The sequence below is a fragment of the Lutra lutra genome, chromosome 7 (assembly GCF_902655055.1).
Source record: "Lutra lutra chromosome 7, mLutLut1.2, whole genome shotgun sequence".
NCBI classification, from domain to species: domain Eukaryota; kingdom Metazoa; phylum Chordata; class Mammalia; order Carnivora; family Mustelidae; genus Lutra; species Lutra lutra.
Genome location: NC_062284.1, coordinates 131,424,647 through 131,448,423, shown reverse-complemented (window position 1 = coordinate 131,448,423; position 23,777 = coordinate 131,424,647). Strand labels below are relative to the sequence as shown.

The 23,777-nt window shown below is 43.0% G+C and overlaps 1 protein-coding gene across 10 annotated transcripts in view; it reads left to right on the top strand.

Annotated features, from left to right (window-relative positions):
- TTLL5 (tubulin tyrosine ligase like 5) overlaps window positions 1-23,777 on the top strand; it is a 284,234-nt gene that overhangs the window by 219,788 nt on the left and 40,669 nt on the right. For 5 of the 10 annotated variants that reach the window (XM_047735331.1, XM_047735328.1, XM_047735329.1 and 2 more), the window contains 2 exons: window positions 16,369-16,451; window positions 20,514-20,636. In XM_047735331.1, the coding sequence (XP_047591287.1) occupies window positions 16,369-16,451; window positions 20,514-20,635 (205 nt within the window). In that variant the 3' untranslated portion in view covers window position 20,636. The remainder of the gene's footprint in view (window positions 1-16,368; window positions 16,452-20,513; window positions 20,637-23,777) is intronic. The other 5 variants (XR_007128458.1, XR_007128457.1, XM_047735330.1 and 2 more) reach the window with 1 other exon arrangement.

Genomic DNA, 23,777 nt, shown 5'->3' with positions numbered 1-23,777 from the left:
AGTACTGCCAGTAGCCCGAGATGGCCCACGGTGGCCTGTGTAGCTGGCTGGTATGCCGGGGGGACGTGGGCTCTGTCAGCAGGCAGCAGCGCCGGACCTTTGAAGACGCCGTCCACCGCCCTGAACTCATTGCTGGCAAGGGAGCTCTTCAGCCCTTAGAGATGGAATTGCAGCTCTATGGACAAACTTTGCTGCATTTTTGTGGTTTCTTCTCTCTGACAGGCAGGAGTGTGGGAAAACCGGAAACAGCTCAGCACCAAAAATGCACAGAAGGGGGGAAAAAGGCAAGATTTCTTCAGAATTGAAGAAATACAATCCAAGTATCAAAAGGCATGCTGTAAGGCGTTGTTCCAGGAAATAGTTTCCAATTTGCCTTTAAAATTCTAGCACAAGTCTCCGAAGCTACATAAGTTAGTACTAATGGAGACCTTCCCATTTCTCTCACTTACACGTAAAATGTAGTGTTGCCAGGGCCCCCCGTTTTTAATACTCTTCAGACTTTTAGGAAAAGGAAAAACATTGTTCTTATCTGACCCGACTCAATGGAAAGTTCCTCCTAGAAAGTATTCAGGTAAAAAAATCACCTTTTTATTTTATAGTAATTTCAGATTTATAGAAAAGTTGTACGGACAGTACACACGAAGGTAAGAACACCCAATTCTCCCCATTGTTAACATCCTGTGTCACCATGTACATTTGAAGAAGGTGCCGAACTGAGAAACCGTCATTCGTACATTATTATGAACTAGAAATGCCGCACTTTATTTGGATTGATGAAGTTATTTTTAATCTAGAGAAAACTTTCATGGCCCCTGAAATTAGGATCCTTGAGTATCAGCCGATTTATTCTTATTGTTCTAAAGTAATTAATGCTCCTTGCCAGCCTAGCAAGTTACTTAACATTTGTGTGACTTCATTTCCTACTTAAAATAGGGATAATAATAGGACCTGCCTCATGGGGTTATTAAGAGAAATAAATGAATTAGTATCAGGTACAGACATGGTGCCTGGTACATTAAACATGCTGAATTAGCGTTCACCATTATACTGTGTCATTCTTAGGTTCATACTAAGATGACATTTCGAGAAATTTTCGGATAACTTTTTACTCTTTTCCTGCAGGATATTTTGCTTCATTTGCTGGGAGCTCATTTCAGCCTTTATTCTGGCTCGGTTCAGATTAATCAGGAACCCTCAGTTATGAGTGGTGACATTGAGTCACACTCAGGAATGTCATAGTTGCCCCAAGAGACACAACTAATGAGAAGTTGTAATGAGCTATTGACCGTGCCAAGCCCTGTGTTTTTGGGTTGAGCTTCAAACTTCTCCTAGCACAGAAGTTGGCATTGGACAAATATAGAAGCAATTTCCAAGAGCATCAAAGTTTCCACATCCTAGAGGGTTGAGTTTAGAGAACAATAGAACATAAAAGATGGAATGTCATTTGGATGTTGGTGCAAAGGGATTTGAGAATCAGAACAGTGGGGTCCTATTTCTTTATGATAATATTCAAGTGACTTTCCCTCTAAAGACTTCAGTTTCCCATCTGTAAAACAAAACCCCTGTCCCCACTGAATAATTAACCAAAATAACTTGTTTTCTGTCTGTTCTGCTGAAAGCTTTTTATGAGCACATTCGTTTTTTTCATCCTGTTGCTTTACAGCCATTTCCTTGTCCCCACTTGGCCCAGAAGTTCTTTGTCATAGTTCTCAGATCTACATATTTGCACTACAGGATGACAGGCTAGGATCAGCGACATGCATCTGAACTGCGTCTTCCATGTATAAATGACCTTTTTCTCAGAGCAAGAATCGTGCTCTCCAGGAAATATAGGGAAAGAAACCTGCAGAGATTAAAGTTTGCCAGGGACATGGGCAAAACTCACAGACTAACCATGACTGAGAAGGGCAGAGTCAAAACTGTGGTGCCTGGGGCCGCTCTGAAGAAAGAAAGGTCCAAAAGAAACCCCAGACTTAACTACAGTGCTCTTCTTTAAGTAACTGGGGTTACCTTTCCTTGTCCAAGTTGTAGGATGTTCTGCACCAGGGTGACCTCAGCGGAAATTGAAGGTAACTGCTTGTTCTATGTCAGGACCCAGGACAGTGGTGTTTGTTAATGGCTGCTGGGCATCAGGAAGGGAGGAGGGTGGCCAGGAGCCCAGCAACGGCGGGGAGACCAGGACGCATTTGTGGGACGGGATTGCTGACAGGAGCAATATGATGAAAGATGCAAAGATGCTCAGAGATTAAGGTCAGACAGATAAAAAAATGGGGATCGGGTTTAAAAAACAACGCGCTCTATCTTTTTAACATAAGCATCATTAATGTGAGGCAAAGGGATCAGGAGTTGAAACGGTCCAAAAGTTAGGTTCTTGATACAAGAGGTCGTATTGTAGCAACCATCTTCTGTCAGTCTTTCAGCCTTTTTTATTATGTGTAGTTTCAAGAAATATGATCGAATCTGTGACATGTCCATCTTAAATACAGGATTCTCTAAATTACGCATTTCCAAAATATGTATTATAGAATTTTAGTGCTGAAAGATAAAAGACTGCAGGGTAGTGAAAGGCTGTGAGTGTAGCAAGGTCCACAGGTGGTCCTGGCAGAGCCAAAGCCAAATCTGTGTCACCTACTGTGCTAACCCCAGACTCTTCCCAATAGACCCCTAATTTCAAAGGCCCCCCGCCAACCCGTTCAGATCCATTCTGTACTGCAAATGACAAGTTAATCATCCTAAAATATTGCCTCCGGGAAAATGCAACGTAAGCACTTAAGAGCACGCTCCCCTCCCTTTCCACGCCAGTTTTACTACTTAAGTGGCCACTGAAATACTCAAAAGGGGGAAGAATTATTGTCACTCTCCTACTGCAGTGTTGGGAGAATTTCTGTTAGATGTAGCCTGGGAAGGATTGGATTAAAGAACAATACTGAAGGCCTTTATATACTGCCTTCCTATGAGAGTGAAGTCTAGAAAATGAGTGGAATATACAAGACAACACCCTCTCACTCTAAGGGGAAGGGCCTGGAAGTACGAAGAGGGGGCAGGAGCTAGTCAAGGGTTCCCCAACTTAGACTCTTTCCTCTATCAGCCTTCAGCATTTGGACTTCAGCAGTAGCATTAGGATATCTTAGGGTTTTGCTTTTGGCGTGGATGATGACATTGGTCAGAGACCTGGGTGCTAGGAACCACACGGAACCAGAAGTTCTGCTGGCATGTGTATGGTCCAATGAGGAGGAGAAGTATGTGAGAGTCATGGAATGGTGGGTCTTCCTTTGGTGATTCATACTTGGGTAATTTAAATTAAAATCTTACTTCTCCTCCCTGCCACTGGGATGTTAAAATGGTAATATAACTGGGGCACCTGGGTGGTTCAGTTGGTTAAGCATCTGCCTTTGTCCTGGGATCAAGCCCCATGTTGGGCTCCCTGCTCAGTGCAGAGCCCGCTTCTCCCTCTCTTTCCCGCTCCTGCTCTCTGCCACTATCTCTGTCTCTAGCCATCTCTCTCTCAAATAAATGAATGAAATCTTTAAAAAATAAAATGGTAATATAACTGTTGGATATTTCCCATGTCTCACTTTTCTCTCTTATCTGAGTAGGAAAATCCCTTTTTAAAAGATATGGGCAGGATCTTATGGGTTTTATAAAATCCATATCAGTTCCTCCATGATCATGAGTCTTTAATGGCAAACTGAGATGTACCTTTCTGAGGACGAGCAAATGTTTAAATAAGTGGGGCCTAGGAATAGATGATACAGCTTAAAAGAAAGCTCAGGGAAGAAGACTCAGGGGAGCTGCCAGCCTCTGAAATAAGTTCAAGCAAGCAAGAGAACATTTTAGAAAATCCCTAATGTGTATTCTTGAAAATTGTAAGTATAGACAACATTGATGTGTAGAGCTTAAAAAAAGCTATCTCACGTAGAGACTAAGTAGTCTATGGTCAGGGAGAATATGAAAACTACCTAAGTGAAAAATTGGGCTAAACACGGTAAATTGAGCACTGCAGAAAGTTGAGTTAGCGAAAGAGAGGACAGATTTCAAAAATTCCTTCAAAATTCTGAGGACAGCATATAAAGATAAAAATGTTGACAAAAGGTGGATTCACCCTAAGATAATGAATTCCAGAAAGGGAATAGAAGGAATAGTCATTCTTCCCAGCAAAATAGAGCTAACATAAGGACATGAAAAGTTTTGAACAGTGTAATAATTAGTGAGATTAAATTAATAGATACACAGTTTTGTGCCCTGCAGAGCTCCCATGGAATATTTTTCAAAACTAGAACATTTTAATTAAAGCCTCAAAAATTAGCAATTATGTAGGGTGATGATATAGAATTACATCATTCTCGAACCACTTTACAATAAAATGAGATATTAAAAGTCTGGACAGAATGCCCAAATAATTTTGGAATTTTTAAACATTCTTTTAAGTAACTTAGATCAGAATGATATTGCAAACTATATTAAAAGTAAGAATTATACACATCAGAACAAGACAACGATGCCTTCTTTTGCCACTTTAATTTAACATAGTGTTGGAAATACCAAACAAAGCAATTAGGCAAGAAAATGAAATAAAAAGCATACAAATTGGAAAGGAAGAAATTAAACTCTCACAATGTGCAGCTGATTTGATATTATATATAGAAAATATGTAATGTTTTCTAAAGACTCCACCACAAAACTGTTAGAACTAATAAATGAAATCAGTTAAGTTTCAAGATACAAAATCAATATACAGGGGCATATGGGTGGCTCAGTGGGTTATACCTCTGCCTTCAGCTCAGGTCATGATCTCAGGGTCTTGGGATCAAGCCCCGCATTGGGCTCTCTGCTCAGCCGGGAGCCTGCTTCCCCCTCTCTCTGCCTGCCTCTCTGCCTACTTGTGATCTCTGTGTCTCAAATAAGTAAATGACATCTTTAAAAACAAAACAAAACAAATCAATATATAAGATCAGTTCCATTTCTATACACTGACAACAGACCATCAGAAAGCGAAATTAAGAAAACAATGTAATTGCATCAAAAGGAATAAAAAATACCTGGAAATAAATTTAACCAAGGAGGTGAAAGATCTATACACTGAACTCTATAAGACATTCATGAAAGAAATTGAAGAAGATGCAAAAATAAATAGTTATTCTATGTTCATGGATTGAAAGAATTAATGGTGAATACTACACAAGGCAATCTACAGATTCAGTGTAATCTGTATCAAAATGAAAAGGTAACCTGTCAGATGGGAGAAGATATTTGCAAATCATATATCCGATAAGGGGTTAATATCCAAAATATATGAAGAACTCATACAACTCAGTAGCAAGAACAAACAATCCAATTAAAAATGGCAAAAGAACCAAAAAGACATTTTTCCAAAGAAGACATACAAATGGCCAACAGGTACCTGGAAAAGTTCTCAACGTTATAATGACATTATAACATTATAATCATCAGGGAAAGGCAGATCAAAACTACAAAGAGATACCACCTCACACTGTATCAGAAAGATAAGAGATAAGTGTTAGCAAGGATATGCACTGTTGGTAGGAATGTAAATTGGTGTGGCCACTATAAAAAACAGTATGGCAGTTTCTCAGAAAAATAAAAAATAAAGCTATCATATGATTATATGATCATATATATCCCACTTCTGGATATGCCTCTGAAGGAAATGAAAATAGGATGTTGAAGAGATATCTGCACTCCCGTGTTCATTGCAGCATCATTCACAATAGCCAAGATAGGGTAAGAATCTCTGTGTCCATCAGTGGATGAATGGATACAGAAGATGTTACACACACACACACACACACACACACAGATTACTGAGCCATGAGAAAGAAGGAAATCCTGCCATTTGTGACAACACAATGGACTTTGAGGGCATTAAGCTAAGTGAAGTAAGTGAGACAGAGAAAGACAAAAACTGCATGGTACCACTTAAATGTGGAGTTGAAAAAACAAAACAAAACTCAGACGGAGTAGGAAAGTGGTTGCCGGAGTGGGGGTGGGGGTGGGGGGACAGGGAGAGGTCGGTAAAGGGTACAGACTGCCAGCTACAGAGGATCTGAGGATCTGTGTAAAATGTGGTGACTATGGTTTATGACCCTGTATTGTATAATTAAAATTTGCTAAGAGAGTGGAGCTTAAATCTTCTCACCAAATAAAGAAGGTGAGTAAGGGATAGATGTGTTACATAACTAGAAGGTGGGGATCCTTTCACAATGTGTATGTATGTCAAATCACTACAATATATAGTTGAAATATCTTACAATTTTATGTCAATTATACCTCAATAAAGCTGAAATATTTTTAAAAATAAAAAGAACTGTATTTATCAAAACTTATATTTGAATTATAGTCAAAGATATACTGAAAGGTAAGTTCATAATCTTAGTTATTTTCATTGTTACTGTGTAGGAAGATTGAAAAGAAATTAACCAGGATACAAATGGCAGATTTGCTTCAACTGATATACTGGCGGAAGCTGATTATCTAGAGTGTCTTGTTGACATGAATTATGAGCACTTCTCTGAGCCCAGCAAGAAGGAGTGCTTTGATAGATTAGTAATGTCTGCCACAGACAGGGAGTATGAGTAATGAATATGCACGCCACGTGTTTGTCATACCTGAACTAAAGGTTTCCTTTCTTGATGTTAGAAAAGGGTGAATAAAACAAAACTAAGAAAAACAGGTCAAAGGAAATAAAGAAGAAAAGGAATATAAATAAAGTGAAAAGCAATAAAAAGTTAAATTCAGAACCTTATTTAGTTTGGGGTAGAGCGACAGGGAAAGAGAAAATAAACAGCTCTGCCAGAAAAAGAAGAGAACTAAAAATAAGAAAAAGGTTTTTAAAGTAGATACAGGGTTGGGGTGCCTGGGTGGCACAGTTATTTAAGCATCTGGCCCTTTGTTTGAGCTCAGGTAATGATCTCAGGGGTTTTAAGATAAAACTCCATGTTGGGCCCCATGCTCAGCATAAAGTGTGCTGGGGATTCTCTCTCCCTCTCTCTCTGCCCCTCCCTCCCATTCTCTCTCTCTCTCAAATAAATAAATCTTTTTTTAAAATGAAAGTAGGGGCACCTGAGTGGCTCAGTTGTTAAACGTCTGCCTTTGGCTCAGGTCATGATCTCAGGGTCCTGGGATTGACCCCCACATTAGACTCCCTCTCCCACTCTGCTTTTGGTCCCTCTCTCACTGTGTCTCCCTCTATGAAAAAAAAATAAATAAATAAAATCTTAATTTAAAAAATTTTAATTTAAAAAAATTAAAAAATGAAAGTAGATATAGGGGAGACTAAAAAATTATAAGAATACTGCATAATTAAATGCTACTAAATTTTAAAAACTGGATGTAAGTTTTTTCTAATATTTTCAAAAATATTAACTATTCAAGATTGGTTCTTGTAGAACCACCCAAGTAGAACAAGGTAGAAATCTTTAAACTATCCAAATTTGTTCTTAAAGAAATAGGGTACATGGGTAGGCCTAGGAAGCAATTTAAAATATCATCTCTAAAATAGTTCTTTGAAACTTTTTTTCCAAAATCTTTGGACACTTCCAAGTGCCTACAAGATAAAGTTGAGAGTCCTCACTCTGACACTAAAGCCTTCAGCAATATGTCCTCTGTGCTGTCTGTAGCCTTCCCTATACTATTTTACAGTCTGCTCTACACCCATGCTTCCATTTATTGTTCCCACATGCTCATGTTTTCCCCTCTTCTTTGTGCCCTTTGCCCTCTTTTTTTTTTTTAAATATTTTATTTATTTGACAGAGAGAGACACTGAGACAGAGGGAACACAAGCAGGAGGAATGGGAGAGGGAGAAGCAGGCTTCCCACCGAGCAGGGAGCCTGTTGCGGGGCTCGATTCCAGGACCCTGGGATCACGACCTGAACCAAAGGCAGATGCTTAACGAGTGAGCCACCCAGGCGCCCCACCCTTTGACCCCTTGAATCTAAGTCCTGTGTTTTATTCAAGATCAGGTTTTAATTTATCACGTTGATGCAGCTTTGCCAAGTGCCTCAGCTAACTCTATCATCTACCTCCTTGTCTGATTTTTCCTTTTTATATATGTTCTTCTCCCCATAATTCTCTAGGGATAGATACCTTGTCTTTACCCTTTATCACGCATATCTTGAATGTCCATTGTGTTGGGCGTTGCTCTAAATATTGCTGATAAGACCAGTGGACAACACAGATACAAGCCTAGTTTCCAGGAAATTTATTTTTTTTTAAAGATTTTATTTATTTATTTATTTGACAGAGAGAGATCACAAGTAGACAAAGAGGCAGGCAGAGAGGGAGAGAGGGAAGTAGGCTCCCTGCTGAGCAAAGAGCCCGATGCGGGACTCGATCCCAGGACCCTGAGATCATGACCTGAGCCAAAGGCAGCGGCTTAACCCACTGAGCCACCCAGGTGCCCCCAGGAAATTTATTTTTAAGAGAGGGGAGAGAAGTATATATTCCTCAGTCCCTGGGCTGGCTTCTATTCATGACGACCTCTCAGGCAATGGTGGTACAGGGGACCGTGGTGAAGATGGAGACGTGCCAGAAGTGGTGGTGGTGCAGTATTGTGTATCAGGGTGTATGTGTCAGGGATCACCAAATAGCAATGACCTCATAAGTAATTATTTATACCACATAGAGTAGTAGTAGTGTACAGGAGGCAGGAGAGCACAATTGTTAACAGCCCAAGATTTCTAATTAAATTTGAATCCTGGCTCCTTTGTCAATTGACTGTTATTTGGGGCTCCCTCTAAGCCTCTGTTTCATTATCTGTAAAATATTACCTACATCATAGAGTGGTTCTTAGGGTTAAATGAGATCATGTATTTCCCTGACATACATCAAGTGTCCAATGCATGCATGTTGGTATAGTTCAATTTCTGCTGCTGCTGTTGTTTCCTATTTAAAAAGATGGCATTCTTGTTGTTATTAAGCTGATATTCCTAAGTGTGGTTTGGCTCTAGCTGACAAGGCTGTGGAAATTCAAACGCATTCTGAGATCCTGAACACTAATAACTCTAATGACTATTGAAGGCAAGGGCTTAGCTTCAAATAAAACGAAAGACTAAATTTGGACGTACTAACTTCCAGTCAAGTTGTCTCCACAGTTAACACTTAATACCCTCCCTCTGCTTCAAATACATAGCAGTGATTTTTTTTTTTTTTTAAAGAAAGAAAGAAAAAAAACAGAAGGGCCTAACTGAGCTTCAGAACAAGGGAAACATCTCCTTGGCCCCCAGATGGACAGAAATAACTGAGAATCAGTGAATGAGGTTGAAACAACAAGCTTTCTGAGCTCTGCTTTAGAAGCAGGTAGTGACAGCCTAGACAGAGTTCAGCTCAAGTGGCATGTCAGGGCCTGAAAGTGCCCTATGCAAGACGAAAGACTTAAGAAACCGAGCTCATTAATTGAAAATAAAACAGTAATTTTTCAGCTGGGGAAGATGTTGCCCCCAGAGGATGTCTAGCCATGTCTGGAGTAATTTTTTTGTTATCATAGTTGGGTGGGGGTGGGGAGTTCCTATTGGTATCTAATGAGTAGCGTCTAGGAATTTCCTGGTAAGCATCCTGCAAAGCACAGGACAGTTCCCCACAACAAAGAATTATCCATTCCAAAATGTCAATAGTACCAAGGTTAAAAATCCTGAGCTAAGGAATGCAGTGGGCTCTCCTTATCAGAGACTTGGTAAAACTGGCGTGGACCCACTGCCTGAGGGTACAGCTATTCATGTCCCAGAATTCACCTGGATTCCTAAGTATGACAGAGGCAAGGGCACTGAAATACCAGTATAAAGTCTGGTTCTTGAAACTCTGATCATAGTCTCAGGAGGGAGACCCGAGGGAGAGGTAGACAAGATACATTTTAATAAATAATAACTGAGACTTCTCTGGAATTAAAGAAATAAATGTAAATGTCCTCAGCTGAAAAATTCACCCCATGTACCAAAACAAATGCACATCTAGACACATCAGAGTGAAACTGCAGAACACTGAGCTTAAAAGGGAGACTTACCTACTATTTGCTAGAAAATTCACAAAGGAACCCAGAATACTGGCATTCTCCTCTTCAATAATAGATGGTAGAAGACAAGAGCTAATAGCTTCAGAGTGTTGCGGTAAAGTAACTTTCAGTCTAGAATTTTATACCCAGCTAAACTGTCATTCAAGAGACCCGCCAAAGTACGGGTAATTTGAGATATTCAAAGTCTAAGATTATGTACCACCTGTGACTTTCCCTGAAAGACTGGGTGAGGACTGGATAGGATAAAAGTGAACACAGAAGTGGGGGATAACATGAAGACAGTGACATGCAAAACTTTTATTAAATGATAATAAATGTTAATGACTATACACATCATTGGTATTTTGAAAAACTAAAATATGTTTAAGACAAAGACAAGATTGAGGGACAAGGGGATTCAGTGGATAGTGAAAATAATAACAGTTCTAAGGGCAAGACAGAACTATTGAAGGAAAAAAGTAGAAAAAAAGCTAAATTTTATACTTAGAAAAAAACCAGCTAAATAATTCACACACAATCTGTAGCATTTATTTTTTTTAAAGATTTTGGTTATTTATTTGACCGAGAGGTAGATCACAAGTAGGTGGGGGGGGGAGCAGACTCCCCACTGAACAGAGAGCCCGAAGTGGGGCTCCCATAGAGGGGCTCACCTCTGGAGAGACTAATCCAGTAAATTAAAAAAAAAAAAAAAAAAAAAAGACCCACAGAGAAAAGATTAGGAATAAAAAGGAATATAGCAGCAAAGATAATGGATTATGGCTTAGATAATGTGTACTGTATTTATTTTTTTAAAAGATTTTATTTATTTATTTGACAGAGATCACAAGTAGGCAGAGAGGCAGGCAGAGAGGGAGAGACAGGGGGAAGCAGGCTCCCTGCCGAGCAGAGAGCCCGATCCTAGGACCCTGGGATCATGACCTGAGCGGAAGGCAGAGGCTTTAACCCACTGAGCCACCCAGGCGCCCCACGTGTAGTGGATTTATAAAATGGTGTCTTGTGCGCACTACACACAGAAGTTGACTTTGTGATATGTTTCCTGAATTGGTTTTGGAACCAGACCCAATAATGTTCTCATTGTTACTTGCTAAGGATTAGCATATTAGCTTCTGTTTGGGCAACACATACATAATCCCTGGCCTGATGGAGAAAAGGAAGACGCACAGAGACACCTGTGCACGTGTAGGTGGTGAGAAACTGGAGAGGATTCATCTGTGAGTAAATGTTTGCTAAGAAAAATCAGTATGTGTTCCTTTTGGAATTCAGTTCTTTAACCTAACTTGTACCTTGAGATTTCTTCTCTCCTTTAGGAATTGAAAGAGGTTGGTTTCACCAATATTTTTAAAAATGATCAAGTTTGGGGATTCTTTTCAGGACCTTCACAAATGCCACCACGCCTATCAGCCACATCCCCGGCAAGGCCGGCATCTCTAGCTCTCCTCTTCCTGTGAAATCCTGAGCATTTTTCTTTTGTGGGTCCCAACTTCTGTAGAAAGGTCATCCCTGATGTGGTGGCATGGATCCAAGATAAACTTTTACAAAACCATTGGAACAGAAAACTAGTACCTCTGTGTTAGAGATGTGGAAAGTCTTGAAAAGAACTCGAAGAGAAACAATATAGCACCAAACCACAGTCAATCTTGCGAAGTAATGAACAAAACAGATCTTAAAGAAAGGATATCACTTTCAGTAAAGTTTCCACTGATCAAAATAATGGGAGGAGGGGGAAAAGAAACAGAGGAAACCACAAATAAAGGAAATAAAGATCATGAAAAAGCACGTCAGAAGCCTTACCAGCAAAATGGATAGTAGGGATTTTGCTTATTAGAACCCTCCCTGACTGGTGCTGATCTGTCACATAGGCCGTCTGGATCATGTGCTCCTGACGCCAGCAGAATTCCTAGCCAGCTGTCTGATCTGCATGTATACCCGAAGTAGAGACTAGAACTAGAAGAAATCTTTCAATAATAAATGTAGACCATATTTCTGCTTATGAAGATATTATTTATTTGTAATTACTGAACAGTTTCTTGGAAAGGCTGAGAGGCTATTCTCCCCTCCGCAGAGTCAGGCCTTTTCTTAGACTTCAGGAAAATGCAAGAGATCGAAGGAGTAGGCAGAGTGAAGCCAGTGAATTGAATTCTGGGTTAGAAAGTGCACACTTAATACCTAAAGAAACTCTTCAGTTACTGGCCCTGAATCTATCCAAAGGGAAGGTCCTGCCTTAGTTGAAAAGAGCCTGTCATTATTAACGGAATTTTTCTAGTTAGACTTCTTCACTGCTGCCATATGCACTACCGTGTACGCATGGCCATGTATCATGTCCGCACTGAAGGTGCTCGGTTCCCCGGGGAAGCCTGCCCTTCCTTCAGTGGCTTTTGGTAATTACACAGTTCGTCCTTTGGAGACAGGTCTGAACTAAGCCCAGCACCACAGCTGAGACTGTAGGAAGTCTCAAACTCCTGACGTTGGCCTGTATCTTGGGCTCCTCCATCTCCTGGAACCTGCCCCACTTCCAAGAAGAGCAATTAAGGAATGCCATGGGACTACGTAGTCCCATGTAGCACTCTTCTTGGTTTAAACTAACTTTGATGTAGTATAAAATTAATGGCCCTTCTCTTGTCCCATCTTTTCGGTTTTCCTCTCTGCAGAATTCTTGAAACTTTTAGAAGTCACTTTTCTGAGTTCATCTTCTAGCCACCTCTTCGTATTCCTTATGTACTATGGTCAGCGACAGGTAATGGGACTGCACCAGACACACATGGAACTTCACACGTTCAGCTCTCCAGAGAGCAAGGGAATGTGCAATTTCAGTAGCAGCTGACTCCATTCGACGTTCCTCTTGGGATGGGATGGGATGGGATGGATGGGAGATGTATCCTTCCTTCCCATCCATCTCATTTCCTACCAGCCTCTCAGGTAGGACGAGCCTCCCCCATGCTGTGTGCTCTTTTTATGTAGAAAGCCATGTTAGATGACAGGCCAGCCACTTCACACAGGTGAAGAAATGGTGGTTCGTTCTGATGCTGAAAATACGTGTATATTGGATTTATTGAGAGGTCGTTTGTCAATCGCAAATAGACCTCTCTTCGGGGAGTTGAAGAGTAATTTTGACCATGCGATTTCTGCCGGGTGGATTGCCACTTAACTACCTTCTGACTTTAATAGCAAATTGCTGTTAACGTCTAAGTTCTGAATATGTTGTGGTTGGTCCTTCTTCTATAGTTTGTTTAGCAGTCCTATTCCACACTGAATCAGAGTCGCCGAGTCCCCAGACTTAATATTTCAGTAGATAGATAGGTTTATGGTGAATACAAAGATGGTTGGTATTTCTAAGTAAAAATACCAATACTAATAAAAGTTAAGGTTTATTTAGCCATTAATATAATCCCAGACACGGCGCTAAGATTCACCATCTCATTTAATCCTTAATAACCCAATGAGGTGTCTTGATGTTAAAGCAGTGACTGAGTTAGACAAGCAAGGGAACACGTACATACCTTCCTGTGTAAATATTTCCCAAAACACAGGTGCTCCCAGGAAAGCAGCAAAGAATTATTGCAGAAGGAGGCCAGCAAGTACAAATTAACATACAGGCCCTAAACTAGCTGTGGTTCAAAAGTTCTCATTTAGGAGTGGGTTGTCCAGAAGCTGAAATGTATTTTCCCAGGGAAATGATGTTATCACAACAAAAGCCTGTTTACCCCTGGTGTGCCTGAAGTAGTAAAAACACAGACCCAAACCATTTTGCATACCAGCATTTTCATGGAAAAACTCACTCTCCTCTTGAACAGCTGCTGGACACGTTTCTCCACTGCTAGGAAAATGGGGAGCCTATGCTAGAAACAGCAGAATCATTAGCAATGTTTGAAGTCAGAATCAGAGGTGGCTCCCAAGGCCTCTGATGGGAATGGAGAGAGGAGGCTGGAAGAGTGACCGAAGCTGGGGACAAGGGGGACAGTCATAGGGGCAGGAGATGTTGGGAGAGGAACAGGAGGAAACCCATGAAGGTGAAGGGTGGGTAAGAATTCCAGAGAAGAGAGGAGAAAGAGTTTGAGGATCCTGAACTAATGAGTTGTAAACATGTAAGAGCGCTGCTCATCCCTCCGGTAGATCCCTGTTCCCCACTTTTTCTACTGACTCCAGTGTTTTGCCTGCCTATCTCCCTTTCACTATTTAATTCCTCTGTGATCCTGAGACCAGCCCTGTGGCTTTTCTAGACTTCGCTGCCCCTAATGTGGTCGAGCGGCCCTAAGGTTTGTGATTTTTTTTTGGATGGTTTTTAATTTCTATGGAGGAAAGAACCCATCCCAGGCTCCAGAACTTTTCCTTTTTCACTTGGACCTGGAAGAGCCAATATTAGCTATAGATGCTTTGGCTAGTTCTTTGGGTCCATAAAGGGCTGAAATAAAATGCATAAGCATTTCAGGGGTAGCTGTCCAAGGCTGAGGCTCATGGGAAAAGGGAGAAGCCCTCTGTTCCTTTCTCTCCTTTTTTTGTCTCCAGTTTCCTTGTCCTCCAAAGGAGAGTGGAAAGGAGTGGGTAGGGCCCAGACCGCACCTTGCTGGAGGGGAAGGGTGCAAGACAGCGCCATCCTCGCATTGCTGCTGGAGTGTGCTTTCGAGGGGCGTGTCTCTGTTGAGGGCGGAGGGACCACCTGATCACCTGAGCATCTGCCAGGGTCTCTAAGTGCTCTTGTACCTCCTTCCCCTTACCCGCAAGTCAACGTTTCCCTGACTTCTCTGGCGATAGAAACCGGACAACTGTGGAGCTAGGGAAAGCCTCAGTTCACAGGCTTTATCCCAGACCCACTGAGTCAGTATCTCCAAGGGAAGGGCCTGGAAAGCTCTATGATGAATAAGTGATCCCAGGTGGTTCCTGTCAAGGACATTTGGCAGACTTCTTACCCCTCTACCTTGCTCGTTTTTAAATGCTCATAGGACATTCTAAACCTCTGTCTCAGATTCATTATACGTATATGCTGTTTCTTCTCCATGGAAAGCTCTTACCTGTTCCCTACTCTTGGCCAATCCCTACTTCTCATAACTTCATAACTCGGCTAAAATGTGATTTTTTTTCAGACCATCCTTGACCACTCTCATCACCATCTGCATCAGATTCCCTTGTTTCATCCTCTTAAATCACCTTGTGCTTTTTCTCCCTGGCAGTTATCACAGAGTTTGTACCTTGTGTATTTGCCTAATACCTACCTCCTCACTAGTACCAAGCACAGTACTCCAGAAGTATTTTTTGCATGGATGAACAAATGGAAAACTAGTGCTCAGAGAAGGGTTTCACAGGTTGGATTGAACGCTGCTCAACAAATAACGAACTGAGCATAGGAAAATTTGAATCTTCCAAGGTAAAATTTGCACATATCAACTGAAGGCAAAGTAGACGGGTCTAACCAGTAATTTGTATTTATGGGACAATGGATCAGTTTATTTTTAAAATACTTAATAAATACCTAATGTGTGCAAAATGCAGTATTAGGAGCTATGGAGGCAACAGTGAATAAGGCGGATACAATCTCTTGTCTTTGTGGAGCTTTTTAGCGAGGATGACAGGAATTAAGCAACCAGTTACACAGTCTCATAATTTTGTAAATGCAATGAGAGAAAGACAAATCTATAAGAGCCTGTTGTAGGGAGACCTGGCATGGCCTGTAAGCGAGTCACAGAATTTCTAAGACATGTGGCTGGGGAATCTGGGCCCAGAGCATGCGGTACCCTGGGTCCTGTGTCTTGTCAGAGCTGGCGTGAGGGAAGGTGCTTCTGTATAATGGCTTCTCAGCCTCAGCGCTGCAGACATCTTGGGCCTTGTGGACACCTTCCAGTATGCCATAGGAAATACTTAGCTCCATTCCTGGCTCACCCCACCAGAGGCCAGTAGACTCCACAGCTGTGACACCCCCAAATGTGTCAACACTGCCAAATGTCCCTTGTGGAAGGGCAGGAGTCAGGGCAAACTCTGCCCCTCCTTTGTACCTCAGTTGAGAACCACTGGCCTACTTAAAACTTGGTTTTTTAAAAAATGCCTCACCTCGTGATTTATCCAGGTCAATGCTGGGAACAGCATTTATTCCTCAATAAACGTGTTTGCTGAGTGCCTCTTAGCACCAGGCGCTGTGCGAGGCACCGGAGACACAGCCATGGTCACGGCCCTATGCTTTCTGGAAACTACCTTCCAGGGGAGGGAGCGAGGCAATACATTTTCATGTTTCAGAAGAAGGGAGAGGTTGGTCCTAGAGGTCCTTTCGGAGAAGAGGACAAGGCAGAGCCCCCAGAGGGCGGGGATTTGAGCTCCCCCTCCCGTCTGCTGTCTGACCGACCTGCTTGTGTTTCAGGGGCTCCTCCGCGGAAGGGCAGCTGAACGGACTCCAGGGCAGCCTGAACGCTGCGGCCTTTGCGCCCATCACCGGCCACACAGGTCAGTGGGCACAGCCACGGAGGCCGGGATGACGGGGCGGGGGCCACCCTGGGCGTGTTCTCACTTGTGCCTCAGAAGAAACGTGCGGTTCAAAGAATGAAGGAGCATCCGGGCTTTTGAAGCATTGCAAATGGCCGCTTGAGGATGGAATGGTTTTCCAGAACTAGTTCAGGGTAGATGACGTTTCTTGGTCCGGGAGAGTGTAATGGGATTTGCAGCATTTAGTAGAAAGGCCTGTGTCTGACTGGTGTTCCTCCCCGTTCATCTCAGATCCTCACCCTTAGTAGCTCCCACTGGCTCCTCCGCACGCTGGAGCCCTCAGTCTTTGGTCGGGGACCTGTCACGCTAGTGTGATGGCCTGTTGGTCCATTGCCAGATACTTACTGAGGTCTTAAAGCTTCTCAGTGTAGGGACCCACCTAAAAGTCAGGCAGCATCGGCCCAGGGAGAGTTTTCTAGGAGTACTAATTTGTAAAAAAACATGCTGATAAGTAATCAGAAAACTAAAAGAAAATCACATGGATTCCCTTCCACAAATATTTCTTACTGAGCGCCTCCCATGGAGAAAGACGCTGGGCACTGAGGGACGCAGAAGGTGCACCAGGCAGACCCTGCGGCCAGGGACCCTACAGACTCAGGGAGAGAGGAGAGTCAGCAGGGAGTGGGTACAGGCTGGGTGGTTCTCAGGGCCTGGGGATGTGTAGAATAACCATAGGCGGCAGCGGCTGAACATCTGGTGTGTTCGACGCGGTTCTGAATGCTTCACACATGATAACTCATTTGTTCGCCAAACAGGCATAGAGCAGGAACTGTGTTGCCCATTTCACAGCTGAAGAAATAAAGGCACAGATTATGAAACACACCCCAAACCTCATAGCTAGTAAATGGCAGGGCCGTCTTGGAAGCCCAGCGACTTGGCCTGGGTTCTTTAGGGATTAGAGTGGATGTTTCTTCTAGAGGAAGAAACATCTAAGCGGAGGGTTGCACGCTGCCAAGTCCCCCAGGAGAGGGGGGGTTGTGAGGCCAAAAGAGTTCCAGGAAGAGAGAATAAGGCCTGCACAAATGGAGGTCGGGGTAGGGGTGCAAATGCACGGTTTCCTGGGAGCCCTCCTGAGTCACCGTGGCTAGGGACTGAGAGCGTGGGCAGGGAGCAGCAGGAGAACAGGTCGTGGCGATAGCAGGGCCAGTTCGTGAGCCGTGTAGGGAACTTGGTCCCGAGAGCAAGAAGCAGCCATCGAGGAGTCTAGGGCCGGGGTATGGAGGGTGCGTGGGGGACATAATAGACCTTCAAATGATTATAAGACCACCAAGAAACTTGGTTGGACTGTATCATGGGGATAATTCCATATATGTCATGGGCTTCCTGTGGACCTAAAGGACAAAATATATAGAAAAAGCTTTATAACGACACCCATTCAGGTAATAATATAAGAGTATAAAGATTTTGCTCTCCACTGAAAATCTTGAACCTGAATTCAAGAAATATTTGATGGGTATCTACTTGCTCTTCCCCTCCCCCCAAAAAGAATGGCTAGAATACGGTAGTTATTTTTAAGGAAGTAAAATTTCCCCCTGGAACTGTTACGGCCTGGGAACTGGGTGGCTGGGAGAATTTTGCACCACAGACAGCTGAGTATCTCTACCCAGCTAACTGCTGCAGCCGGGGAGGGTTGCAAAGCATAGGAGAGGCAGGAAACGTGCCTGCCGCATTTGTATGTCCAACTGATGTGTCACATGCAGACTTGAACTCTCTGCGTGCGCTCTGGCTGGGGGAGTCGGAAGTTCGAGGGCTCATACTCTCAGCATCTCATCATGAATTCGTATTTCCTGACTGAAGTGATCTGTTAGGGATTTTGTAACAGTCGTAATGAACTCGGTAGCCACATAAAGCCACAGAGCAAAGAGAAGTTGTGTGTCTCCCTGGATCCCGATATCTAGTTTTTCCCTGCTTCTGTCTGAAGACAAGTGCATTATTCTTGTCACCTTGTTTAGGCTGCCTGCTCTTGACTGCTTTTGTCTCCAATGACTCTGGACCTCTAAAGTGCCTTGAATTTGTTTCCGTTCTGTGCCTTTCCTGGTGTTCCTGATCCTCAGTTGAAGAAACACTGATGAACATGGTATATTCAATCCTTCCCAATCCATATTTTGCCTTGGCAGTACGACGGCAGCTTGCCCCGTTAAGAGTTACTTTTGCAGCTAGTCAGGAACTACTTGGCACTTTAAGGTTTCAACTACAAAGCACGTGTTTTTCTCTATGACACAGAGATTTAAAGATGGTCTTCTAGGGGTTCAGAAGGGTGTCCTACAAAAATGAGGGTAGGTTGGTATCAGCAACATTTTTCTTTAAACCCATAAGAAGGGAGAGCAACCCCCACAGTAAGTCAAAGTTGACATGTCTCTCAGAGATGGGACGTTTCTGCCCCAACAGGAAGCACCACACTGACTCGGACAGGTATTTAAGCCCCCGTCTAGTCTGGTTAACTCAGCTGGTTAAACATGGTGTTATCGACGGCATGAATATAGCAGAAGTCTGTTTCCTGGCCCCTTGACCCTCTACAAGTCTAGCCAGCCGGGCCTTAAAGCTGTGTCACTTTGTTCGTCGGGCGCCTGAATGAGATAACTCGTTCAGCCCAGCACACTGTTGAAAAACAACTCAGAATCCTTTCCCGCTGAAGGTGACCTAGTGCCGGTGTTCTTCTAATTGTGAACATTAAATGAGGTAGTGGATGTGAGGGCTGCTAGCAGAAGGCCTGGAATGCTCCACGAATGTTACTTTTTCCTTGACTTCCCTCCTTCAAGCTAAATATTCTGAGTTTGCTATGGAAGGAAAGGTGTAGAGTCAGCAAATTGGGAAACTTGAGAAGGAAGGCTAGAGTGAGGGCCTTTGGCTCAAAGCCAAAGCCATTGGCCTTCGTTCTTTATAAGCATGGCGTTCTTGAGTTCTGAAGTGGAGATGGTGAACTAAAATAGCAGGGAGCCACAGATTAGATAACTGGCATTTCTCTCGTGCTGGCTTGATAGTGTAAACCACCATTCTTGTAGGGTCTGAGGTACCAGCTGCCCTCATCCCTGGCCTTAGCTTCCGCCTACGCCTTTTCTGTCCTGGAGCCCAGCCTCTGCCCACCTCCCACCCCAATTTTTTTGTTGTTGTTGTTTAAAGCTCTTACGGGTCTGTAGTTGGTAGAGGGATTCTTACTGCCTTTTGAACACCAGTGTTGGATTTCATTTACAAGAAGTGAGAAACAATGTCCTTGTTAAGTGTTGGTAATTTGGGGCCTCAGGAAAACACAGGTTAGCTTTATCCTCTTTCTTTGCATGGGGGTGTGAGTCCGGCTGCCCACTTCACCATCTCCCCTAAGACAAGAGAAAGGGACTTATTTTAATACAGAGTAAACCCAGTGGAGCGTAAACTCTAAGGATCTAGAAGTCACTTTAACTTTGAAGCGAAATCATTTGCCCGGCAGTTCTCAGCTGAATGACCCATTTTTATTATTAGATTCTTATGCCTTTCACCAAGCGTTATATAGTTGTCATGGATCCTGGATGGATCTGGAGTATAGTAGATTAATAGTGAAAATCATAAACCTCTTGAGACGCTTGCCCTAGCGGCTTATATCCTTTATCGCTCCCAGAATGTTCTTTTCTCCCTGGAGCCAGAGGGTTAAGAATTTGGGTTGACTACCCACTCTAACAGTGTTAGAAAGCAAGGGGCACAGATTTGGTGTTTGGCAAGAAACTCAGTGTCAGCATCTGGGCAGTGATCCCCTAAAACCTAGATTTGGTTTTTGTTTGTTTGTTTGTTTATTTTCCTGCAATACACATAGCTGTTTATTTTCTCCGTTCTTTATGTTCGATGTATTTCTCAACCTTCTCTTTCCTTCTTTGGTCCTTCTGTCACCCGCCACCTGATGCTATATTCTGGGCAGTTTTCCAGGCCTGGTGTCCCTTGCTATTCTTCTCTCTGGTTGTTGTCCTATCCTAAGACTAGTTTTAGATTTGACCTCTTGTCCTTTCACCAAGATCAAATAAAGTATTAAGTAGGGATTTTTTTTACATTTTTCAGGATCTTTGGAAGCTCCCCAAGTTATTTTCGCCAGATCCAAACCCTTGCCCACACAATCTGGAGCCCTTGCTACAGTTATAGGACAGAGAAAATCAAAGTCGGTGAAGTCAGGGCCAATTTAAGGTAACAGTAAGAATAAGAGCATATTTTTTTATGATAACTTGCTGACTTTATATCACAGCAAGAGGCTTAATAGCTATCAAGAGAAGTGACAGTTTCTCAGAATGACAAAGAAATTTTGATTTTATAAAACCAGAACTCAGAAGGACTCCAAACTGTGAGTCAAAGTTAAGCTACTGCTAGCGTGCTTCTGCACTGGACCACCAGTAGGTGGCGCTGTGGCAGTAAGAAATTTCCTTACTATTATGGAGGCTTTTGTTTAAAAATATGGGGACATGAAGCCAATCAAAGGAAGAAACTAAAGCCATAATCGAGTTATCACAGGTAAAGAGTAACAGAATACATTGGAGAACATGGTATTTGAAGGTCAAATTGCAATAGCCTCTAAAGAGAATGAATGTTGTTAAAGATATTTATTATTAAAGAAGGCTGTTAGATTAGAGTTGTGTAGTTTGTGAACTGGACTTCCAAGTAATGGGAGGCAGGAAGGAACACAACTTTGAAAAAACTTTTTTTTGGTGAGGTTGATTAATATGCTTTTTTCTGAGTTAAGATAAGCATGTGCTGTCATTGGCAGCAAAACAAACTGTAAACCCCGTCCATAAAAATCTCCAACATTAAAGGGATGGCCTGACTTGAGCTCGTGAGGCTGTACTCGCACCACTAGCACTGCCCCACAGTGTTTTGTTCCCAGCCCCTGGCCTTCAAAACTTTCAGAAAATTCTATGAAACCACAAGGTTGTGATGATTCCTTTCCTCTTTGCTCTACCGTACACACTAAAGTATTAAAGGCATACTGCTAGAAGCTTAATACCCTTCTTACCTCTAAGGGAATACTTACAGACTTATTTGAGAAGCATTATTCATCAAAATACCCCAGGAGAGCAAAGGAGGGAGGAAGATTATTTACCCACCACAGGGTTCATTTACATTGGATCAGAAAGCTTCAAATATCTTTCCCCAGCCCATCTAAACTCTTTCCAAAAAGGAATGAGAAGAGAGAAAGGAACACCAAATCCATGGCTTGGTCATCTACCAAAATGTACCAATGAAACTGAAAACAACCAGAGTTGTCTTGGTAATACTTTGCCAATGATCCTTTAATTCTGATACGAAGCAGCCTATCCAGGGATGAACAACTAACAAAATATAGAAAACTAAAGCGAGAAGGTCCATATTTCCTTGAGGAGACTGGCAGCCAAAAGAATGAATGTGACACCAAGCTCCAAACTAAACCACTGACCTGCCAAAAAGTACTAATGTCCATCAGTTTCCAGGACTGTGAGACTTGGACCTGCCACAGTTGTAATATCACTTTCCTTGAACCTATTTCATTAGTATCTCTTACAATCCACCCAGAACATTGCATGGCAAAATCAGATCATCCGCAGAGAAGCCTTGGGAAAGAGCCCATCTCTCGACACGTCAGTCTGTTGCAAGCAGCCCTGCGGAACTGAGCTGCGCACAAGCTAGGGGTGGGTGATGCTGTACTTCGTGATGAGCTGCAGTGGTGAGACCTCGTGCCGAGTGTGTATGGACTCAGATAACAGAGTGGGTCAGAGCGACACTGAAGGACCGGCCTCCCATGGTGCAGCAGAACTGCTGGGAGGTCCCAGAGGCAGCCCATTGCCACCTGCCAGGCCAAATAAGAGAAACAGGTAGTTTACGACGTGAAGCGGGGAGAACCCAGAGTCCACCTGGATGCTTGCTTTCTCCTTGTTGTGAATGGGGTGTAGGCAGATCACTGCTTGGCAGACGTCCCTTCAACCGCAGACACAAAGGAATGTCATCACCAGCTCTAACAGTCCTAGAACCCCTTCCTGTATGGGTTTAGGGAGGCAGGAAGGAGATGAGAAGATTGAAGTGTGTTTGCATAGCTTGTTATCTAAGACTGAGAAAACGTCAGTTGTCCTTATCGAAGAATGAGGGAGCCACACCGAAGGATACCGGGGACTGAGACTCTCAAAGACGCCTACTTTGTTGTCTCAGGCAAGGGCCATATTTAAATACATGCACGATTTTGTGTCTTCTTAGGTTCTGTGTCGTCTGTTCGGCATCTCTTCGTCACAGAGCCAGTTAACTGTGTTTTCTGTATTCTTGATGCTTTAGCATTTGGGGCCTTACGGAGCCAGGGGGAGACTGCCTATCCCATGGCTAGCTGATTCTGAAAGATCCTATCAGCTTGCCCACGGGTATGCCTTTCAGACAGAAACCAGCTAATCCCAAGTTTATATACCCAACCACCTCCTTATCTAACTCTCACATGGAAAACCCACATTTCCCTTGCCCCAGATCACTCCAGGGCCAGCTTCCAGGCAGCTGGAGACCACCGCTATAGCCCAGAGGCCACCAGAATTACTAAAACAAGCCAGTCTTAAGCTGTTTACTCTGCCCTGCCTTGCCTTTTCCAAGGAAATCCCAAATAAGGCTCTGGCCTAGACTTTCTCCTCGCTCCTGTCTTCCATCTCTGGACCACACTGGTGTTTTCCCCTGTGAGGCACGTAGGGACCCACTCTCTGGGACCCTGAGTATAATCAACTTCCTGCCAGGCCTTGTTCTCATCGCCTCCATAGCCACACTGACTGGACCATACCTTACTCAACTTGTACATTCTTAGAACACGCGGCAATGGAGAGAATATCTTTAATATGTCTAGCAGGGAACACGGAAAAATCTGAATCAATTAGGTTTATATGACCAAGTTCTAAGCAACTGGTCACAGCACTCACTTCATTCTAGGCTGTATTCTACAAGTGATGTTTTAACAGTATGTGTGGTGCTAGCCGCAGTCTGGCCGCAGCCACACAAGAAGGATGTGAATCCCTTTACGTGGCCAAATCACCTGGCTGTCAGCCATTGAAATTTCATGCTTTCCTGTCCCGAGGCCTCTTTCTTTTCATTTAGTAACTTTCTACGTTCAGAAACAAAACTCAAGCCTAGCAGAACAACCTGGTTGGAAGTGGGGCAGGAGACAACTTGACTTTCAGTTCAGAGGAAGTAGGGGGATACCTCTAAGATCCCACCCAAAAGGGGGTTCATTTGCCTTAAAGAAAACCAGGGAACTCTTTTTCTGAAATGGATTAAGAAGTGGACCACGGAGAGAGATAACATCAGAAAATTGATATTGTCTCTTGCTGAGCTGGC